General features: G+C 36.7%; 1 protein-coding gene across 2 annotated transcripts; it reads right to left on the minus strand.

Moving 5' to 3' along the window:
• Nucleotides 1-1,764: 1,764 nt before the first annotated feature.
• LOC103703133 (CAAX amino terminal protease family protein) lies at nt 1,765-13,963 on the minus strand. Of its 2 annotated transcripts, none has more exons than XM_039127241.3 (10): nt 13,613-13,963; nt 12,713-12,804; nt 11,655-11,762; nt 11,441-11,523; nt 10,849-10,982; nt 7,572-7,621; nt 7,374-7,466; nt 4,155-4,246; nt 2,430-2,536; nt 1,765-2,160 (listed from the first exon to the last, which is right to left on the minus strand). In XM_039127241.3, the coding sequence occupies exons 1-10, from the start codon at nt 13,847-13,849 to the stop codon at nt 2,119-2,121; spliced, it is 1,038 nt and encodes a 345-aa protein (XP_038983169.3). In that variant the 5' UTR covers nt 13,850-13,963; the 3' UTR covers nt 1,765-2,118. The 2 variants fall into 2 exon arrangements, with proteins under 2 accessions (XP_038983169.3, XP_038983170.3); XM_039127242.3 differs by lacking the exon at nt 13,613-13,963 and adding an exon at nt 13,010-13,606.
• Nucleotides 13,964-14,964: the final 1,001 nt, after the last annotated feature.

The following is a 14,964-nucleotide window of genomic DNA, read 5'->3' on the forward strand; positions in this document are numbered from 1 at the left end:
CATTCTGACGAGTGGTCAACTTCATTGGAGCTAATGGTTACAAAAATTTAATTTGAAAGTGATGTGTTATATGAAGTTAGCTGCATGATGCTTTTTCTTCTATCCTGCATTTCTGAATCCTGTTAGCAAGTTAGCCTGCAGTTTTGTTGGCTCCTTCATTTTTGTTTGCTTAGTGGCATGGTTCATTGGCTCCTTTGGAAACATAAGAATTAAGCAGAATAATAATAAAAAACACAAATCAAAAGGGGAACAGGAAGATGCTGCTTAGAAAAGCCACCAGATAAAAAGGAGAACACTCGAATAGAGTTTAACTTTTGACATAGCATGACAAGAAGCACACTTCAACAATTTGGAATGTAATATAAAGAATAGGAATTTTTGAGTTTATATATACTTTGAAATTTCTAGGAAGCACATTGGGAAATTTCCCTGGTAAAAAGGAAAGGTGGGATGATCTGGGTAGAAGTCCAAGATAGCAGCTTGAGATTTAATTTTTTAAGGCACAAATAACAAGCTATAGACCTTGCAAACTCAGAAGGAAAAATAGAAAGAAAGGAGCATACGTTAACTGGTTTTCAAAGCCATCCAGATCACTTGTCAATTTTCGGAAAACGTTCAATGATAACACCTCAAGGAACTGAACAATCTTACCTACTGGAAGAATATTTTAGAATCAGGTCAAATAACCCTGCTCTGCATCAAATGATAAGGCTGAGACAGATGATTGTAATGGCTTGGCACCTCTCCCCTTCATACTTACCGTGCAGGTACACGCAATGGCTTGGCTGGATGTCAAGCTTTTCCTCTTACTTACTGATAGCATTTTATAAATGAAACTAAAAAAATGAAGACTGTAACAACTACTATACTTTTATAATAACAATGCAGTTCTCCATTCAAAATTTGCAGTTTCTCCAGCAGTTACTTTCAGTAGGCAATGAAAACCATTAAACAAGTTTTATGGGCAGTTAAAAAATAGGACCATAAGGCCAAATGTAACACATCATTTCATCTGGGCAGAAAGTTCACGTAGAACACACATGATCAATATGACTAAATAATAAGAACATAAAGAAAGATGTAACATTCTTAAGGTTGTTGCCAATTTGTGTTTGTATTGCCAGTAATGCGATGTGGATGGCCAAGACTGTAACTTATTTGTGATATTTGAAAACAATCGTCAAGCTGAAATGCCAGGTAGCACAAGCTACCTGCTAAATAATTTCTTTCAATGATAAATTTATGCCTTGCTGTTCTGCAGATTGATTTCTTCCATTGTCATTCTCAAAGAAAAATCTATGCTTGAATAACAGCAGGTATGCCTCTAGCAAAGAGAGAGAAAAAAAGGAAGGTAAGAGGCCATGACCAAACCATATAATGTCAGAACAGTGAAATAGTTCTTGAAATAGTCAGAGGGTTGAATTTGTTCAAGTTGTAAATACCAATTCTAATGATCATCTGAAACTTGGGGAATAGTGTAACGTCAATGTTTATTATGTTTAGGCTTTATACTATCAGAAATACCTCAAAGAGACAGTTGTATTTTAATTTCATACGACAATAAATAGTAAAACATCCATCAAAACAGATTATATCCCTAAAGGAAGTTCATCATGGTGGTTGTATGTACCCCATTTTGCTTCTTCATGTTTTAGAATTCACTAAAAAATCAGATGTGGGAAGATTTTATCTAAAGCTATAATTTCTTTACTGATAAATGTCATATGAAATTTATATAATAAAATCAAAATTTTAAAATAAAACTGACTTAAAATATTTGAATTTTACTTCTAGATTTTGAATACACTAGCACTATTGCTCAGTACTTTTTGCACATGCTGATTCAGATATTATGAACTCAAGTTGAGACTATATATTTCTTTCTCATTTCTATACGCTTTAATTACAAGCATGAAAATAATCTGGAGCTTGGCCAGAATCCAGATGTCAAGGTTTCAGCAGATGGAAATTTCAGCGAGCGGCCAATGTACGCATCCTGATATCATTGTGTCACCTCTTTTCATTTGCTTGTTTTGTTTTCGCGTGCACAGCACTGAAAACATGGAAAGGCACCTGACCAAAGCTCAACGACCTAAGTCGAGGTTGAGAGACCTCTTTTTACGATGCCTGCAGTAGCTCTCTTATATCATACCCTTGGAGCTGCAAAGAGGACCAACCAGAAATCACTTATAAATGATTTATAATGAAAGAAACCAATATCCAGATAACTAATCAAATAATCCTGCTGTAAGACAAAAAGTCTTCTAGCCTAGTGATCATAAAGCCCAAAGACACATCCAATATACTAATAATAGCAAAATTGTTAAAAATAAATAATTCAAAAGGACAGCTACCATAACCATCAGGGTTTTAACTGTAGCAAAGATCACTAGAATAAACAAGCTAGAAGCAAAGGAACCTGGATGTACCTGAAGAAATGTGAGCAATAAAATCACCCCTGAGTTCCAAATAGAGTGTATGGTGATGGGCGTGAGGAGATTACGAGTTTGAGCATATGAAAATCCTAAAGCAGCCCCTGTTTCAATTGCACCCAACAAACAAGAAACCAAGATCACTCAATCCTGTGTAAATTACATGATAACACCAGATCGCTACACAAATCTATTGAAATCAAAGCTGTATTTGCTTTCTATAAAGGGAACATAAGCCAGCACTCATTTCTTCCATCATAATGTAGTCCGATGCCAACTAAAATACCCAGAATCTTTGCTTTCTAGCTGATACAATTGCACAAGCCCGGTAAAATGATTGACATGGGCAAGCAAGCCAGGTTTTCTATATGATGTCATGCAAAAGTAATTGCTGTCACCAAATATGCTTGAAAATTGCTTATTTCTTATAATCAAGGGTCAGGCAGAGAAGAAATATTCTTTAGGTTGCAACAGTACAATGATGCAATGCACAGACAAGCCATGTTTGGACAGTCACCTTCAGCACATTCCAATCTACAAATCCTAAGCCCAGTCCAACTGCAGTTGCACTTCAGCCTGTCAACTCATCGAACAGGCAGCATAATTTATCAGGCTCTTTAATAAGTCTAGTCCGCTTGCAGCAAGCACATATAATTCAACCACTTGCACTTCAATTCCAGTCTCCTGTCTCCAAATCCTACACCTGGTCCTCTTGCCATCCTCACACAACAGATCAACTACTTGCACTTCAACTCATTAACTCATCAGACAGGCAGTATATTTTATCAGTGAAGTCTACTTATTTGTAGTAGGTAGCATGGCTAAGCCAAATGAAGAATCATTACTGTTGATGGGTAGAAAGTGCGTGATTAAATTACTTTATTTTCTTGTTGACAATAATGAAATATCTGAAATGTGCTCAGCGTCCCATTATATTTGAAGTTCTAGAGTGGAGTAACCCTTGCCTAAAGCAAGTTTTGAATCAAATAGTAATGGCAGGAGATCCTATTCACCAAGTAAATGAAACACGGTCTTCTGCAATCATATTCAAACTTCCTGCTGGATATATCTCTTCCCAATTGACAGTGGAAATTGATAAGCACTTAAACACCACTCATTTTACTCATTTTCTGCCCATATCTGAACTGTTGATTTGAAAGAGCAAAATAAAAAATCAAGTAAAAATGCGGTGGGGTAGATACTTGTTGATGGTTCTTCAAATAGACATGCTAGACCTGAGTCAAGGAATCTATTATCACTAGACAACCCTCGTACAATATCTTGTCAACCTCACCGGAATGTTAAACAAAAGATACTTACAGTTAAACTTTTGAAGGCAACTTATAAAAGCAGATTCAACCAGGCAAGTAATATTTAGAAACGGTGAGTCAATAAGAACTCGAATGTCAATGGGGGACCATATCTTGTCAATTCCTGATATCCCTGAGTTCCAGGAGTGTCAGAGTTTACCCCCAACAAATTGCAGAAATAAGTCATTCTGACTAAGCTCACATGAACGAATACATTGTCAACCAAAAATAAAGGATTCAACGACTACACTGAAAAGCTATCAAGAAAGTTCTGACACTATTAGTCATGACATATGTACCATGAGGGTCAACATAGTTCCTTGGGCAGATGGCCAGGTTGATAAATTGTTTGTAGCCTGAAGGCAATAGGTGGATTTCAAATTATTGATTAGTATTTTAATCTGAGCATTACCAAGCAGAAACAGCTGGGGAAATTCTCCAGGGGTGAGATGAGCAATAGCAAACAACGCAGCACTGATAAGCACAGAAACTGGTGTTGGAACCCTGCATGCAGAAGGGGAAAATGTTTTATTTGGGGGCCTGAAAAATCAGATATGTGGTAATATGCAGAAATTATATTAAAATAATGCAGTTGTTCCAATGGAAATAAAAAAAACATGATGGCATTCTCAAACATTTTTATGCTAATAACTATTAAGTGCTTGTCTTACTAAGGTAATCTCAACAGGTATGCAAAGAAACAGCAAAAGAGTCTTGAGCTTCTTTGTTCTTTAGGTATGTAGGTTGCCGTCAGTTACATAATTTTAGCTTAGTGCACTACTTCTGTAACTCCTTGAGAACAAGTTGAACTGGTCATCATTGTTAATGAAATCAAAAATCAATGGGTTTGAACCATTATTACTTGTTTTTGCTAGCTTCAACCACATCTCTTTCCTTGTCCATGACAGGTAAGAGGGAAAGGACAGTTATTACAGTTAGGTTCAAAGATTATAATCAGGTAAAAGAGAAATGTTAGCTATTATAAATCATCAGGTTAACTATTATGAGTCAAAGGTTGCCTCAAGGTCATGAGATGATACTCTTTCCAAATTTCTAAACCAGACTATTATTCAAATATCTATTTTGAAAACAAGATTTGGCTACAGAGGCCCTTCTCTCTTTCATCATTTATATGCAAAAAATTGTCTCCTTTTCATCAAGGCCACTGTTGATGATTTTTACAACTTAAAGGAGATTTTTCTAGATTATTACTTGACTTTTGGTCCATAAGTCAATCTGGATAAGTCTTCAGTCATAGCTTGGATGGCCAGATTGGACAGCTTCATTAACTTACTCAAGTATTTCTCTTCTTGGTAGAGCTAGACCATGCAAGTATAATTTCACTAGTCTCTTAGTGAAAAAGAAACCTGTCTGCCTCTTGGAAACAAAGAAACTTATCCATAGCCAAAAGACTTACTCTTAGAAAGTAATCGCTTGCTTTTGAAATAGGTGCTTATCACATGGACAATTATTTCAGAGATTGTCTCTGGACTTACTCCGATAAAATCCATCTCATTTACTGGGAGGGGGTTTGTCAATGAAAGTCTCGTATAAGACTTGGCATTCATATTTTCAAGCTTTTTGGTATATATCTTCATGCCAAGATATGTCATAGCACATCTTGTAGCCAAACACTATTGAAACTTCTTATATGATCTAAATAATCCTTTAATGGAGATTGGATTATTACAAGAAGCCAAAAAAAAAAAATCTTGGGCTTGGCAGGCTATTGATGTAGCGATGTTTCTTATAACCAAGGTTTTAAACCCTATAGGACGAAGTTGTCCCAATTTTCTCATGGAACGGAACGTGCTACCGTCCAACCTTGTCCCAACACTTAGGACAAGGGATGTACCAAGATGTGCTGATCGGGATGCTGGGCCAATGGCAGGATGGTCGTGTCCCAACACTCGGAATAGTATCCCATCCTGATGTCCTGCAGGACGTCTTGCTGGTACTTGAGACCTTGCTTATAACTATTATTTCCATGTTTTTTGATCTCTAGTTGTCTTCTGACCCGCTATGTCAATCTCATGCACCACTTAAAATGAATTCAAATAGGGAAAGGCCCAGGTTATGATCTTGTTCTTTTGAATCCTGCTCCTAATGTGGAACAGATCTCTTATCTTAGCAGTCTTCCCCCTATAGATCTGTCAGGATCTTCTCTTTATACCACTTCATCGGATAAAAGCTTGGTGGTCACTCTTTTATGGGGACTGAGTTTGCCACCTAAGACTACTGTTAGATAAGTATATCAATCATTAGTGACAGCACTCTTCAAAATCCCATCTCTGGCTTGGGTTTGGAAAAAATGCCCTGCATTCCTGCATTCAGCTCTTTCTATAGAAACATGTGCTTAAGAAAAATATTTCCTGCAATTTTCTCCATCAAAAGAGCCTTGCAATTTCCTCTTCTCACACCAGATGTATTGTTATGGATGAAACTCTTTAGCTTCTTGTCATATCATGCCTTCATCTAATTATTGCATAAAGATGGTGGTTATTGTGCTCTAATTGCTTAATTTACGATTTCTGTAAAGCGAACTCATAATGAGATGGGGTTCCATGAGAAGTTCTCCTATTCCATAGGTCCATCCAATTTTCCTAATGAGATTGGCTAGCAGAACTAAACTTTGATGGATCAGTGCCTAAGTTTTGAGATTGTGCTCGTTTTATCATAAGAGATCAAACCAGTAGATTCCTGATGGCTGGACATTGTCATTGCCCATCTCTTCTATTGCAATGGCTCAAATTATTTGGTGCATGATAATGATGTTGTCTGAATAGTCATCCACATGGATTTTAGACAAGTTTATAACAGCCATTATCTGCTCGCGGTACAGACCAGGAATCAGTGGACCTCAAGCACTGCTGAGTGCAAGATATTAGCGGCATTATTGGAAGAGTTCGGTCGGTCCAAAAATCTCACTTTTATGGAGAACCAGTGTGCTGACCTCCTGGCCAGAGAATGGTTAAAGTAGATAAGCATTATTTTTGTCTTTATAATTTCCCTCCCCAATGATATCAATTAGCTTACATTGATGCTCTAATCTTTCCTGCTGCATGTCTTTAAGATTTTAGAAAGTTTTCCTTTACCAAAAGAAAGGGTTGTCCCTAAGATATCCATGCTATATTTTCATATCTCCTTTGGTAGGGACCAACACCTTCAAAACTTAAGCCATATAGTCATCCCCAACCAAACCTCTGAAGTCAATGGCCTGGACTATTAAAGAAGCTGCTATAGAAGCAAGTCTTATACAGCATTCTGACAGTTCTAAGCAGTAAAGACTCCCAATTTAGGTAAACTGCCTTAATTTAGAATTTTAGATTATAGTTTATTCAGTCCTCAAAGTATATCCTTTTGCATCAAAACAATCAAACCAACCATTCAAAATACTATTACACAGTTAATAAACACAAATACAGTTATGAAAAGTGTTCCAAAGAATACCAACAAATATCAGCACCAGATTATTACTCAGAAACAAAGTAGATGAAATGAAATCACAAAAGCATCTGCTCCTGATAAATAAGTATTCAATCAACAAAGTACAAAAACACCAGGAGACATATATTACAAAAATTAGAAAAAAGAATTAGTAATCTGGCATTTTTGGAAAGAATGATATTACCACTTAGTTAAGGAGACCATCAGAAATCCCCGAAACACAGTCTCCTCAAGAATTGGGGCCAAAACACCTGTAACACCCACTAGGCAGGCAGTGCTATTACCAACAGAATAGACTTCTTTTAGAAGAACAGATATCTGATGCTTCCATCAAGACTAACTAAAGTTTTTTATATGCAAAGCAGAGCTAAATAAGAAATACCTGATACTTGAAGAACCAATCAATGGCAACAGACGAATTAGGGCATCAGTCTGAAACAGAGTTACAGCTGAAAAAAGTTAGAATCATATCAAAGATAGTTCAAGGTTTAATTAGTTTGTATAGCCCAAATTTTACACATGAATTACATCAACCTTACAGTAACTGCAACATAAAAAAGAAAAAAAAAAAGAGCAGATGAAAGGAATTACAGGAAGAAAGCCAAAAAATAGTAAATATTTCAATTTCAGTGCAAGTGAAAGAATTGCATCAATAACTTTTTTGTGCCAACTGCAAAACAGGTACAGGACTAGCATAATGGACTACTGACAAACAAATTAATACCAAGCAGATAATAACATTTAATGCCTACAAACAGGGAAAAAAGCATCAAATTTCAACATTACTAAGATTTATTTGTCACTCACTAGCATTTAAGAGACATCTGCTATCACTGTCAAGTGTCAACCATTCCGGAATCTTCTTCCACAACTTCCTTCCATGTTACTGTAGGTATACCTGTCCTCCTTCATGGCCCTCTACAAAAAAGCAAGAAGCTCATCTCATAGTTTGAATTGCAATCCATGCTGGTCAGCTTGGAGCAGCTTGTATCATGCCATTGCCTTACAACGTGCAGGATTGGCAGGGTCCTAACCAAGGTTATAAGTGCTAGTCTCAAGACACATACCAGTGCCCACGCTGGACACCCCCTATCTAACATCAGTATGGTACATCCCTTAGTACCAACACTCAATTAATGGATGGGGAGGTGGGCAGCATATTGCATATCGGTTCCTTACTGGTACAGTACAGTACACCCAGTATAGATTGGTACAGTCTGGTACATAAATCCTTGGTCCTATGTCTCCGTGCTCTGCACTTCATGGTACCAGTGCATGGCAAGAATTGGCACAGCATGGTGTTGGGAAAGGAAGCACAAAAGAGGCAACTCTGTTTCATGTTAACAATAATGCACATGGAAGGTCAAACAAGTGCACACAAAAAGAGAATTTTAGTGAGCATTAGTCTGAAACCAGTTCACAAGCAACGTGAAACTGCAGCAGCAGAAATATCATCTTCCCCTCTGTGTGAGTACACACTGCAAAGCCGCAAGACTACAAGAGACCAAGGATTTTTACATCGAAAACCTCTAAGGGAAGAACCAGGAGACCATAATGGCCCTATAATGTTTGTTTTTCTACTCTAGACAAGCTAGATGATCCAACTCATGAGAACTCTCCTCTTGGATCAGAATCCCCTCCAGGGCAAACTAAAGACTATCAAAAATCAAGTGACAACACCTCTTGGCATACAACATAGAAATCTTCTCACCAAAAAAAGATGGATTTCAACATGCAAGGTATGAAACAGACCCATCATGATGAAGATCTCAAAATCCTTTCAAGAACACCAATTTGGGGAGGTCGAGAAACAAAGATATGGATTTGTGGATGAATTTCACAGATTCAGTAGCACACCTTATCCTTGCCTTCTTCAGAAAAAGGCTCTTCCCAAATGGTACTGCTGGGTTTTCCTCCACAATGTCTCCCAAAAGAGGAAGACTCTCCTTCTCAAAGAGAATTAAGGGTTCCATCCCCAACCCTACTCTCTCTCCTCCCCCCGCCCCCCCCCTCCCCACACACACACACCACCCAGCCCCCCGCCCCTTTTCTTCTATTAGATACCAAACCTAGAAAGGGCTTTCGTTGCAGGCCTTTCAATTCCACTAAACACAACCCAAAACATGACATATACAATGCCAATGTCAAGCCAACAAATAATTGGCAGATGATGCTTCAATCCTTTGCTCATCTTATTGGGGTCATCTTGCATCTTCATTCCATAGGTCTTCAAAATATTCTTGAACATTTTATCATCAATTGGTGCAAACTTTTAGGCTTCGCCTAGTGTATTGATTTCCAGCCCAATCTTTCCTAATTCTGTCACATGCATACTTTGGCACTCTCATTTTTGTCGTGCTCATATTATGTTTTTGGACCTTTTTCCCTACTTGGCAATCTAACTCAGACAAAGACATATTAAAAAACTCGGGTAGAATGAAAGTGGAGATGTAAATCTAGCATGTCATATAGTCAACAAGACAACAGATTTCCCTCATGATGATTGTCAAGACAAACCAAAAGTGAAAGCACAAGCTGGCTCATAGTTTCATGTTTTTACGAATAAATTTATATTGATAAGCCAAAAATTAGTGAAAATGGGCATTATCATGAGCCCTTGAGTGCCTCATAAAGGATTTTTGATAATTTAATCCACATATCAACATACCGATAACCATTCCTATAATGAGAAAAATAAATTTCGCACATATCTTTGTATATGATAATATTAATGGTAACTTCAGGTTGTAACCCCCAGGTAAGCTTATTTATGCCTTGTCTCCTTCAATATACGCTAGGAGAAGCGGAAATCACCCTCACCTTTGTGAAGGCAAGACTTTATCATATATAAACCTATCTAAACTTAAATCTTAGATCTTAAGCTCCTCCTCACTGCCTGTTCAGATGGCATGTAGAGAAAAGTTCGCATAGGCTGCATTTGATAGTGGAATAAGTTAACCAGAGTAAATGAGTTAATTTAGTCCTAAGATACTTTACTCTGGAATAAACCTATGCCATAGTACATGGTGGAATAGTTTACTCCAAGTTAGGTGGAACAAGTTGCTATACCAACTTTGCAAAATGTTCTCTTTACCCTTGGAAGAAATTGGTCAGTTTTCCAGCATCTGGCAAGTTAAAGTCAAATAAGTGGAGTAAAGAGGCCTTGTTCCATTAAACCCTCCTCCAAACCTCAAACAAATGCAACCATAGTTTATCAAGATGTGTAATGTAATTTGGCATCATCATACTCAATGCTAATTGGCTTTTTCAAATGGTGTGTCTTAAGGTATAAAATTTTTATTTTGTTTCCTTTCATTGGCAATCCACAAAATTATGAAACGAGCAAAAACAACACCACCTAATTTGAACGTGTGATAAATAGTTCAGAAAATTTACACGATGCATGAGTGACATATGTGCTCAAACATTTAAATTAAAACATATCTTCATTCTTATCAACAAACCACCTGACCATAACCAAAAGGAGAATTGAATCGCTATAATATGAATTGATCAGTTATAAGCTCTATAATAAAACTGAATTGAATGCAGAGATGGAAAAATGGGAACCATATATGAATACAATAACCTAGTTCAACAAATGATAATACAGCTATACAAAAGTTAGTATTTGATATGAAACATATGATGCATCTAACCTCTCGTTGTGGATTTTCACCACTAAATGTGGTCAATGCAACTCCTGCTAATGCAATAGCAATTAATGCACTCGCGAGACCAATTCCTGCCCACATAAGCCAACCATTTTGCAGACTGAATGGATTCTTCCAATCTGAGGTATACAATATACATCATAAGTTACTGTGTTTCGCAATCATTTAGCAAAACTTTGTTCATCTATCTGAATTATAAATCATTCTTCCAGTGCTAAAAAGAAAGAAAGAAAGAAAGATGTGTTCTCATAGTGAAAGAAGAAAAAGAGAAGGAAAAAGAAAACATGGTCAGGATCTCTTGTCTCATATATATAATATATCTGTCAACACATCCTCAAATAAATACAGGTGTTCGGCAACTATTTTTGTTTTCCCAAAGAAGCATTTTGTTTTCCCTCAAACAAGTACAGGTCTTCAGCAACTATTTTGGTATTCCCACCCCTTGGGCTTGTTGGGAACATCAAGATTGAATCACAACACTAAAAGGTTTCAGGAACATGATCAAACAGGAGATATCAAAATATGCTAAAATTTGATGTATTTGCATAAGGTAATTGAGAAATCTACAAGCACCAACCGTAGCAAAAAATATCATCTGGAAGTGGTCGAAAGGAGTTGGTGATGCCATAGATGACTCCCAGTACGACTGCCGTCACGGCACTGCAAGATTAAAATATAACACATGTAGTTATTAAGTAGCCATACTCACATGCCTTTTCTGCTTAATGAACCTCATGAATAGCATAAATAGCATTAGCCATATTGCAGATGTTACGGAGATTAGCACTTACAATTGACCAGCAAACAGTATTTCTGCTTTCTCCTCTAAACTTACTTCTCCACCCTGAAAACCAAGATATGGCAAAACCGATGCCTCCACCAACCCTGTCAGAACAAAGCTGTCTAAACAACTTTTAATTTCATTTCAGTGGTAAGTTTTTTTCATGACTAACAAAAAGAGGCAATGTATATATGGCGAGATAGAAGAAACTTTTAGTGCACTAGGACAAAGCAAAAATTTTTGTTAAGTTTTTTGGAAAGTATCCTGAACCCTGAAATTTCCATGAATTTGCAAAAGCATTGAAAGCTGAGAGAATTAGACAATATTTTTGTATATATAACAAATAGTCTTCTTTATAAACATACAGATATATGCTTCATGACATCCTAATCTAAAAATTTCAGAATATTGTCATGATATTATTATGGAAAAATCATTAACATATGTAACCTTTTTTCTTTGGTAAGCAAACATATGTAACCCTTGAGTGTTTCAACTTTGATGTAATTCTAAATTTCAAATAGAATCAACAAGCTAAATTAATCGTTTCATTATATTGTTATGAATTTATGATATTATGACAAATAATTACTAATATATACAATCTCTTAAATGCTTATTGACTTTCTTTGATGGCATGCTTAGTTCTAATAGTATCAGCTATATAATTTTGATTCAAACAACTCCTTGTGTAAAGCCCAAGAAAATGCCAAAATCCAAAAAAAAATTCTAGAGATTTTCCTTTCGGATTAAAAAATCAAGAATAAGATCTATTACTATGTAGCAACACCATTCATAGTTATGACTATGTAGCTTACTAAAGGAAGGGGCAAAAAAACCCTAAAGAGTCAATAGCAGACTAGAAAATAAAATTGAAACATCTAAACATTTATGCATAAATCTTTATGTAAAACAGACAAAGTTGCACTTTGATACAGGATGCACAAATAATACATGAATGATCATATCAAATGAAATACCATGCAATAAGCAGGATGCAATGTTGAAATTACTAATGAAACAATTCTCATTTTCTAGGTGGTAGGCTACTGTATATTGGCAAATTACCTTACTCCACATGCAATCATAGTGAGTGTAGCAGTTTGCCAGCCCCAAGGCACATCCCATCGCTGAAGGATGGGCCAGTCAACTTTCAAGGCCTGCACAGAGCACATGAATATATCAAAGCATTACTTGTATCTAAAAATTCATTTTCCCTTTCCCAAAAAAAAAATTATAAACCTGACAAACTCTACAATTCAACATGCTTTAAAACTTTAAAATTCTGCAATGTCATTGATGGTTACTATAAAAACTAACGCTTTATATTGAACATGGTAAATTTAAAGGTATCAACTGACACACCCGAAGCTTCATTGCAATTTACTTTGTTTGGAAAATGCTGAAGCCCTCTATATCGTGGTCCTCCAGGAACAAAAATTTATGTAAGCATGATGGACCATCAAACTTCGTGAGTAATGTATCAGGGGCAATATCCCCATAGCCAACAAGAAAATCAGTATGTAAGAACCAAAATCGATAAAACAAAAATTTACAATGTAAATAATTAGCACAAATTTGCCAAGATCAGACCTCAAAAAGAAATGGAAAATTAGAAACCAAAATCCAATTTTAGCCAGCACAGGCAGAAATCTATAAGGTAACATTAAGCTTGAGAGAACAAAAAAATCACTAGCCATCCGAATCACGTTTCTAATGTTCCATAGTTTCGTAGCTAAAAGTCAAAAATGTTGCACTAGAAAACCTTCTTTGTCTGAAACTTGCATTCCCTCCAATGTATCACTACAAGTGTTTGTATAAAACCCATGTTGATCGTAATTTTCTTTTATAAAAGCAAATTTTCTTTCAAAATCATTAGTAATGACTAACTTTAACAACTCCACTCCTAGGCAACCAACCAATCTAGAGCAACATAGTTTTCAGAGCGCGGAACTTAAAAGGCGAGACCTTTTCGGGAGAAGTGGGTTCCAACTTCTCCTTCGCGTTATAGAAGCAGGTGAAGGTGAGTTGCCTCCTCTTCTCGCTCCCGACCAATGGCGGTCCCCTGGGTTCCGAGAAGAGAGAGATGCGGACGGGGAGGACGCTCCTTCTCGAAAGCAAGCCATGGCTTCTTGAGGCGGCGAGCTTGGGAAGCCTCAGGAGATCCGCCGGCGGCGGCCGGAGGAGGAAGAGGGAGGAGACCATTGAGCTATTTTATTTCAAAGACCGCGAGGGGCGGAAGCTCGAAGAGGAGATAAGGTAGGACAAAGGGTGCCGAGAGGAGCTGAGAGACTTGAGAATTCTTAAGATTCGATTAGATCCTTTATCCATCGGACATCCATCCAGTCCGATCGCAATCTAGACGCTGAAATGTAAACCACATGGATGCCTGAAACGTGGCATTTGACCCTCTCACATGAAGTCGGCATACCGCATTTGACCCTCTTATATGAAGCCGGCATATTGTTGGCGGCTTTATTAAGATCCGCAACAATTTTATTTGCAATATGAATCCATCCCAACAAATCAAAAACTAATATATTCTAAAACAAAAGTGGTCAAAATCTGAAATTAAAGTATATCTGACAATTTAATGCAAACAATAAAAGATTTTTTTTCTCATCCACATCAAACGGATCATATTGTTCACTACTTGTCGCATGCAGTAGGATTGTCAAGTATAGAGGAAACAAAATCTAGCCAATGTCAGCTCCGGTTCCAGCCCATTAAATCAAGCTGGGATGTGTTTTAGAGACCAAACATAGCTAAAACTATTTGAACTAGTCTAACTATATCTTGTCAATTCTGCCATATCCATCCTCAACTTAAATAGAAATAACTTAGCATTTGATGTCTACACTTGGTACAAGAATCCATAAAATTTTGATCATGCATCAGCTGCAAATGAGTTGGACCAGGCTCCATCAAACCCAGTAACAACCCCGGTGAGCACGAAAGCACCACTAGGTGCGAAATGGTAGATCAATTTGGATTGGAATTGAGTTAAATATCAACATTGATGAGAGCAAAATAGGAGAAATTGGGGCTGAAAATTGACTGCATATGAGCAGCTATCTTACATCCACAGATATATCCAGTTCTATTTAATAAATTAAAACATAAAATTTTAAATACAAAAAACGACTGAAGTACTATTGGTTATCCATATTGTGGACAAATAAGCATGCAAAATTGGCAAGGTTTAATAATGATCGCTAAAGCTTATAATTATACTTAAATAATAGTTGTTATTAACCGTTGGTATGTAATAATGGTCATTGTTATTAAAAGTGTCTTCAGTAAATAATGTTTTTTTTTTG

Source organism: Phoenix dactylifera, chromosome 7 (genome assembly GCF_051530095.1).
Source record: "Phoenix dactylifera cultivar Ajwa chromosome 7, Ajwa_hap1_PhDact_Kaust_v1.1, whole genome shotgun sequence".
NCBI classification, from domain to species: Eukaryota; Viridiplantae; Streptophyta; class Magnoliopsida; order Arecales; family Arecaceae; genus Phoenix; species Phoenix dactylifera.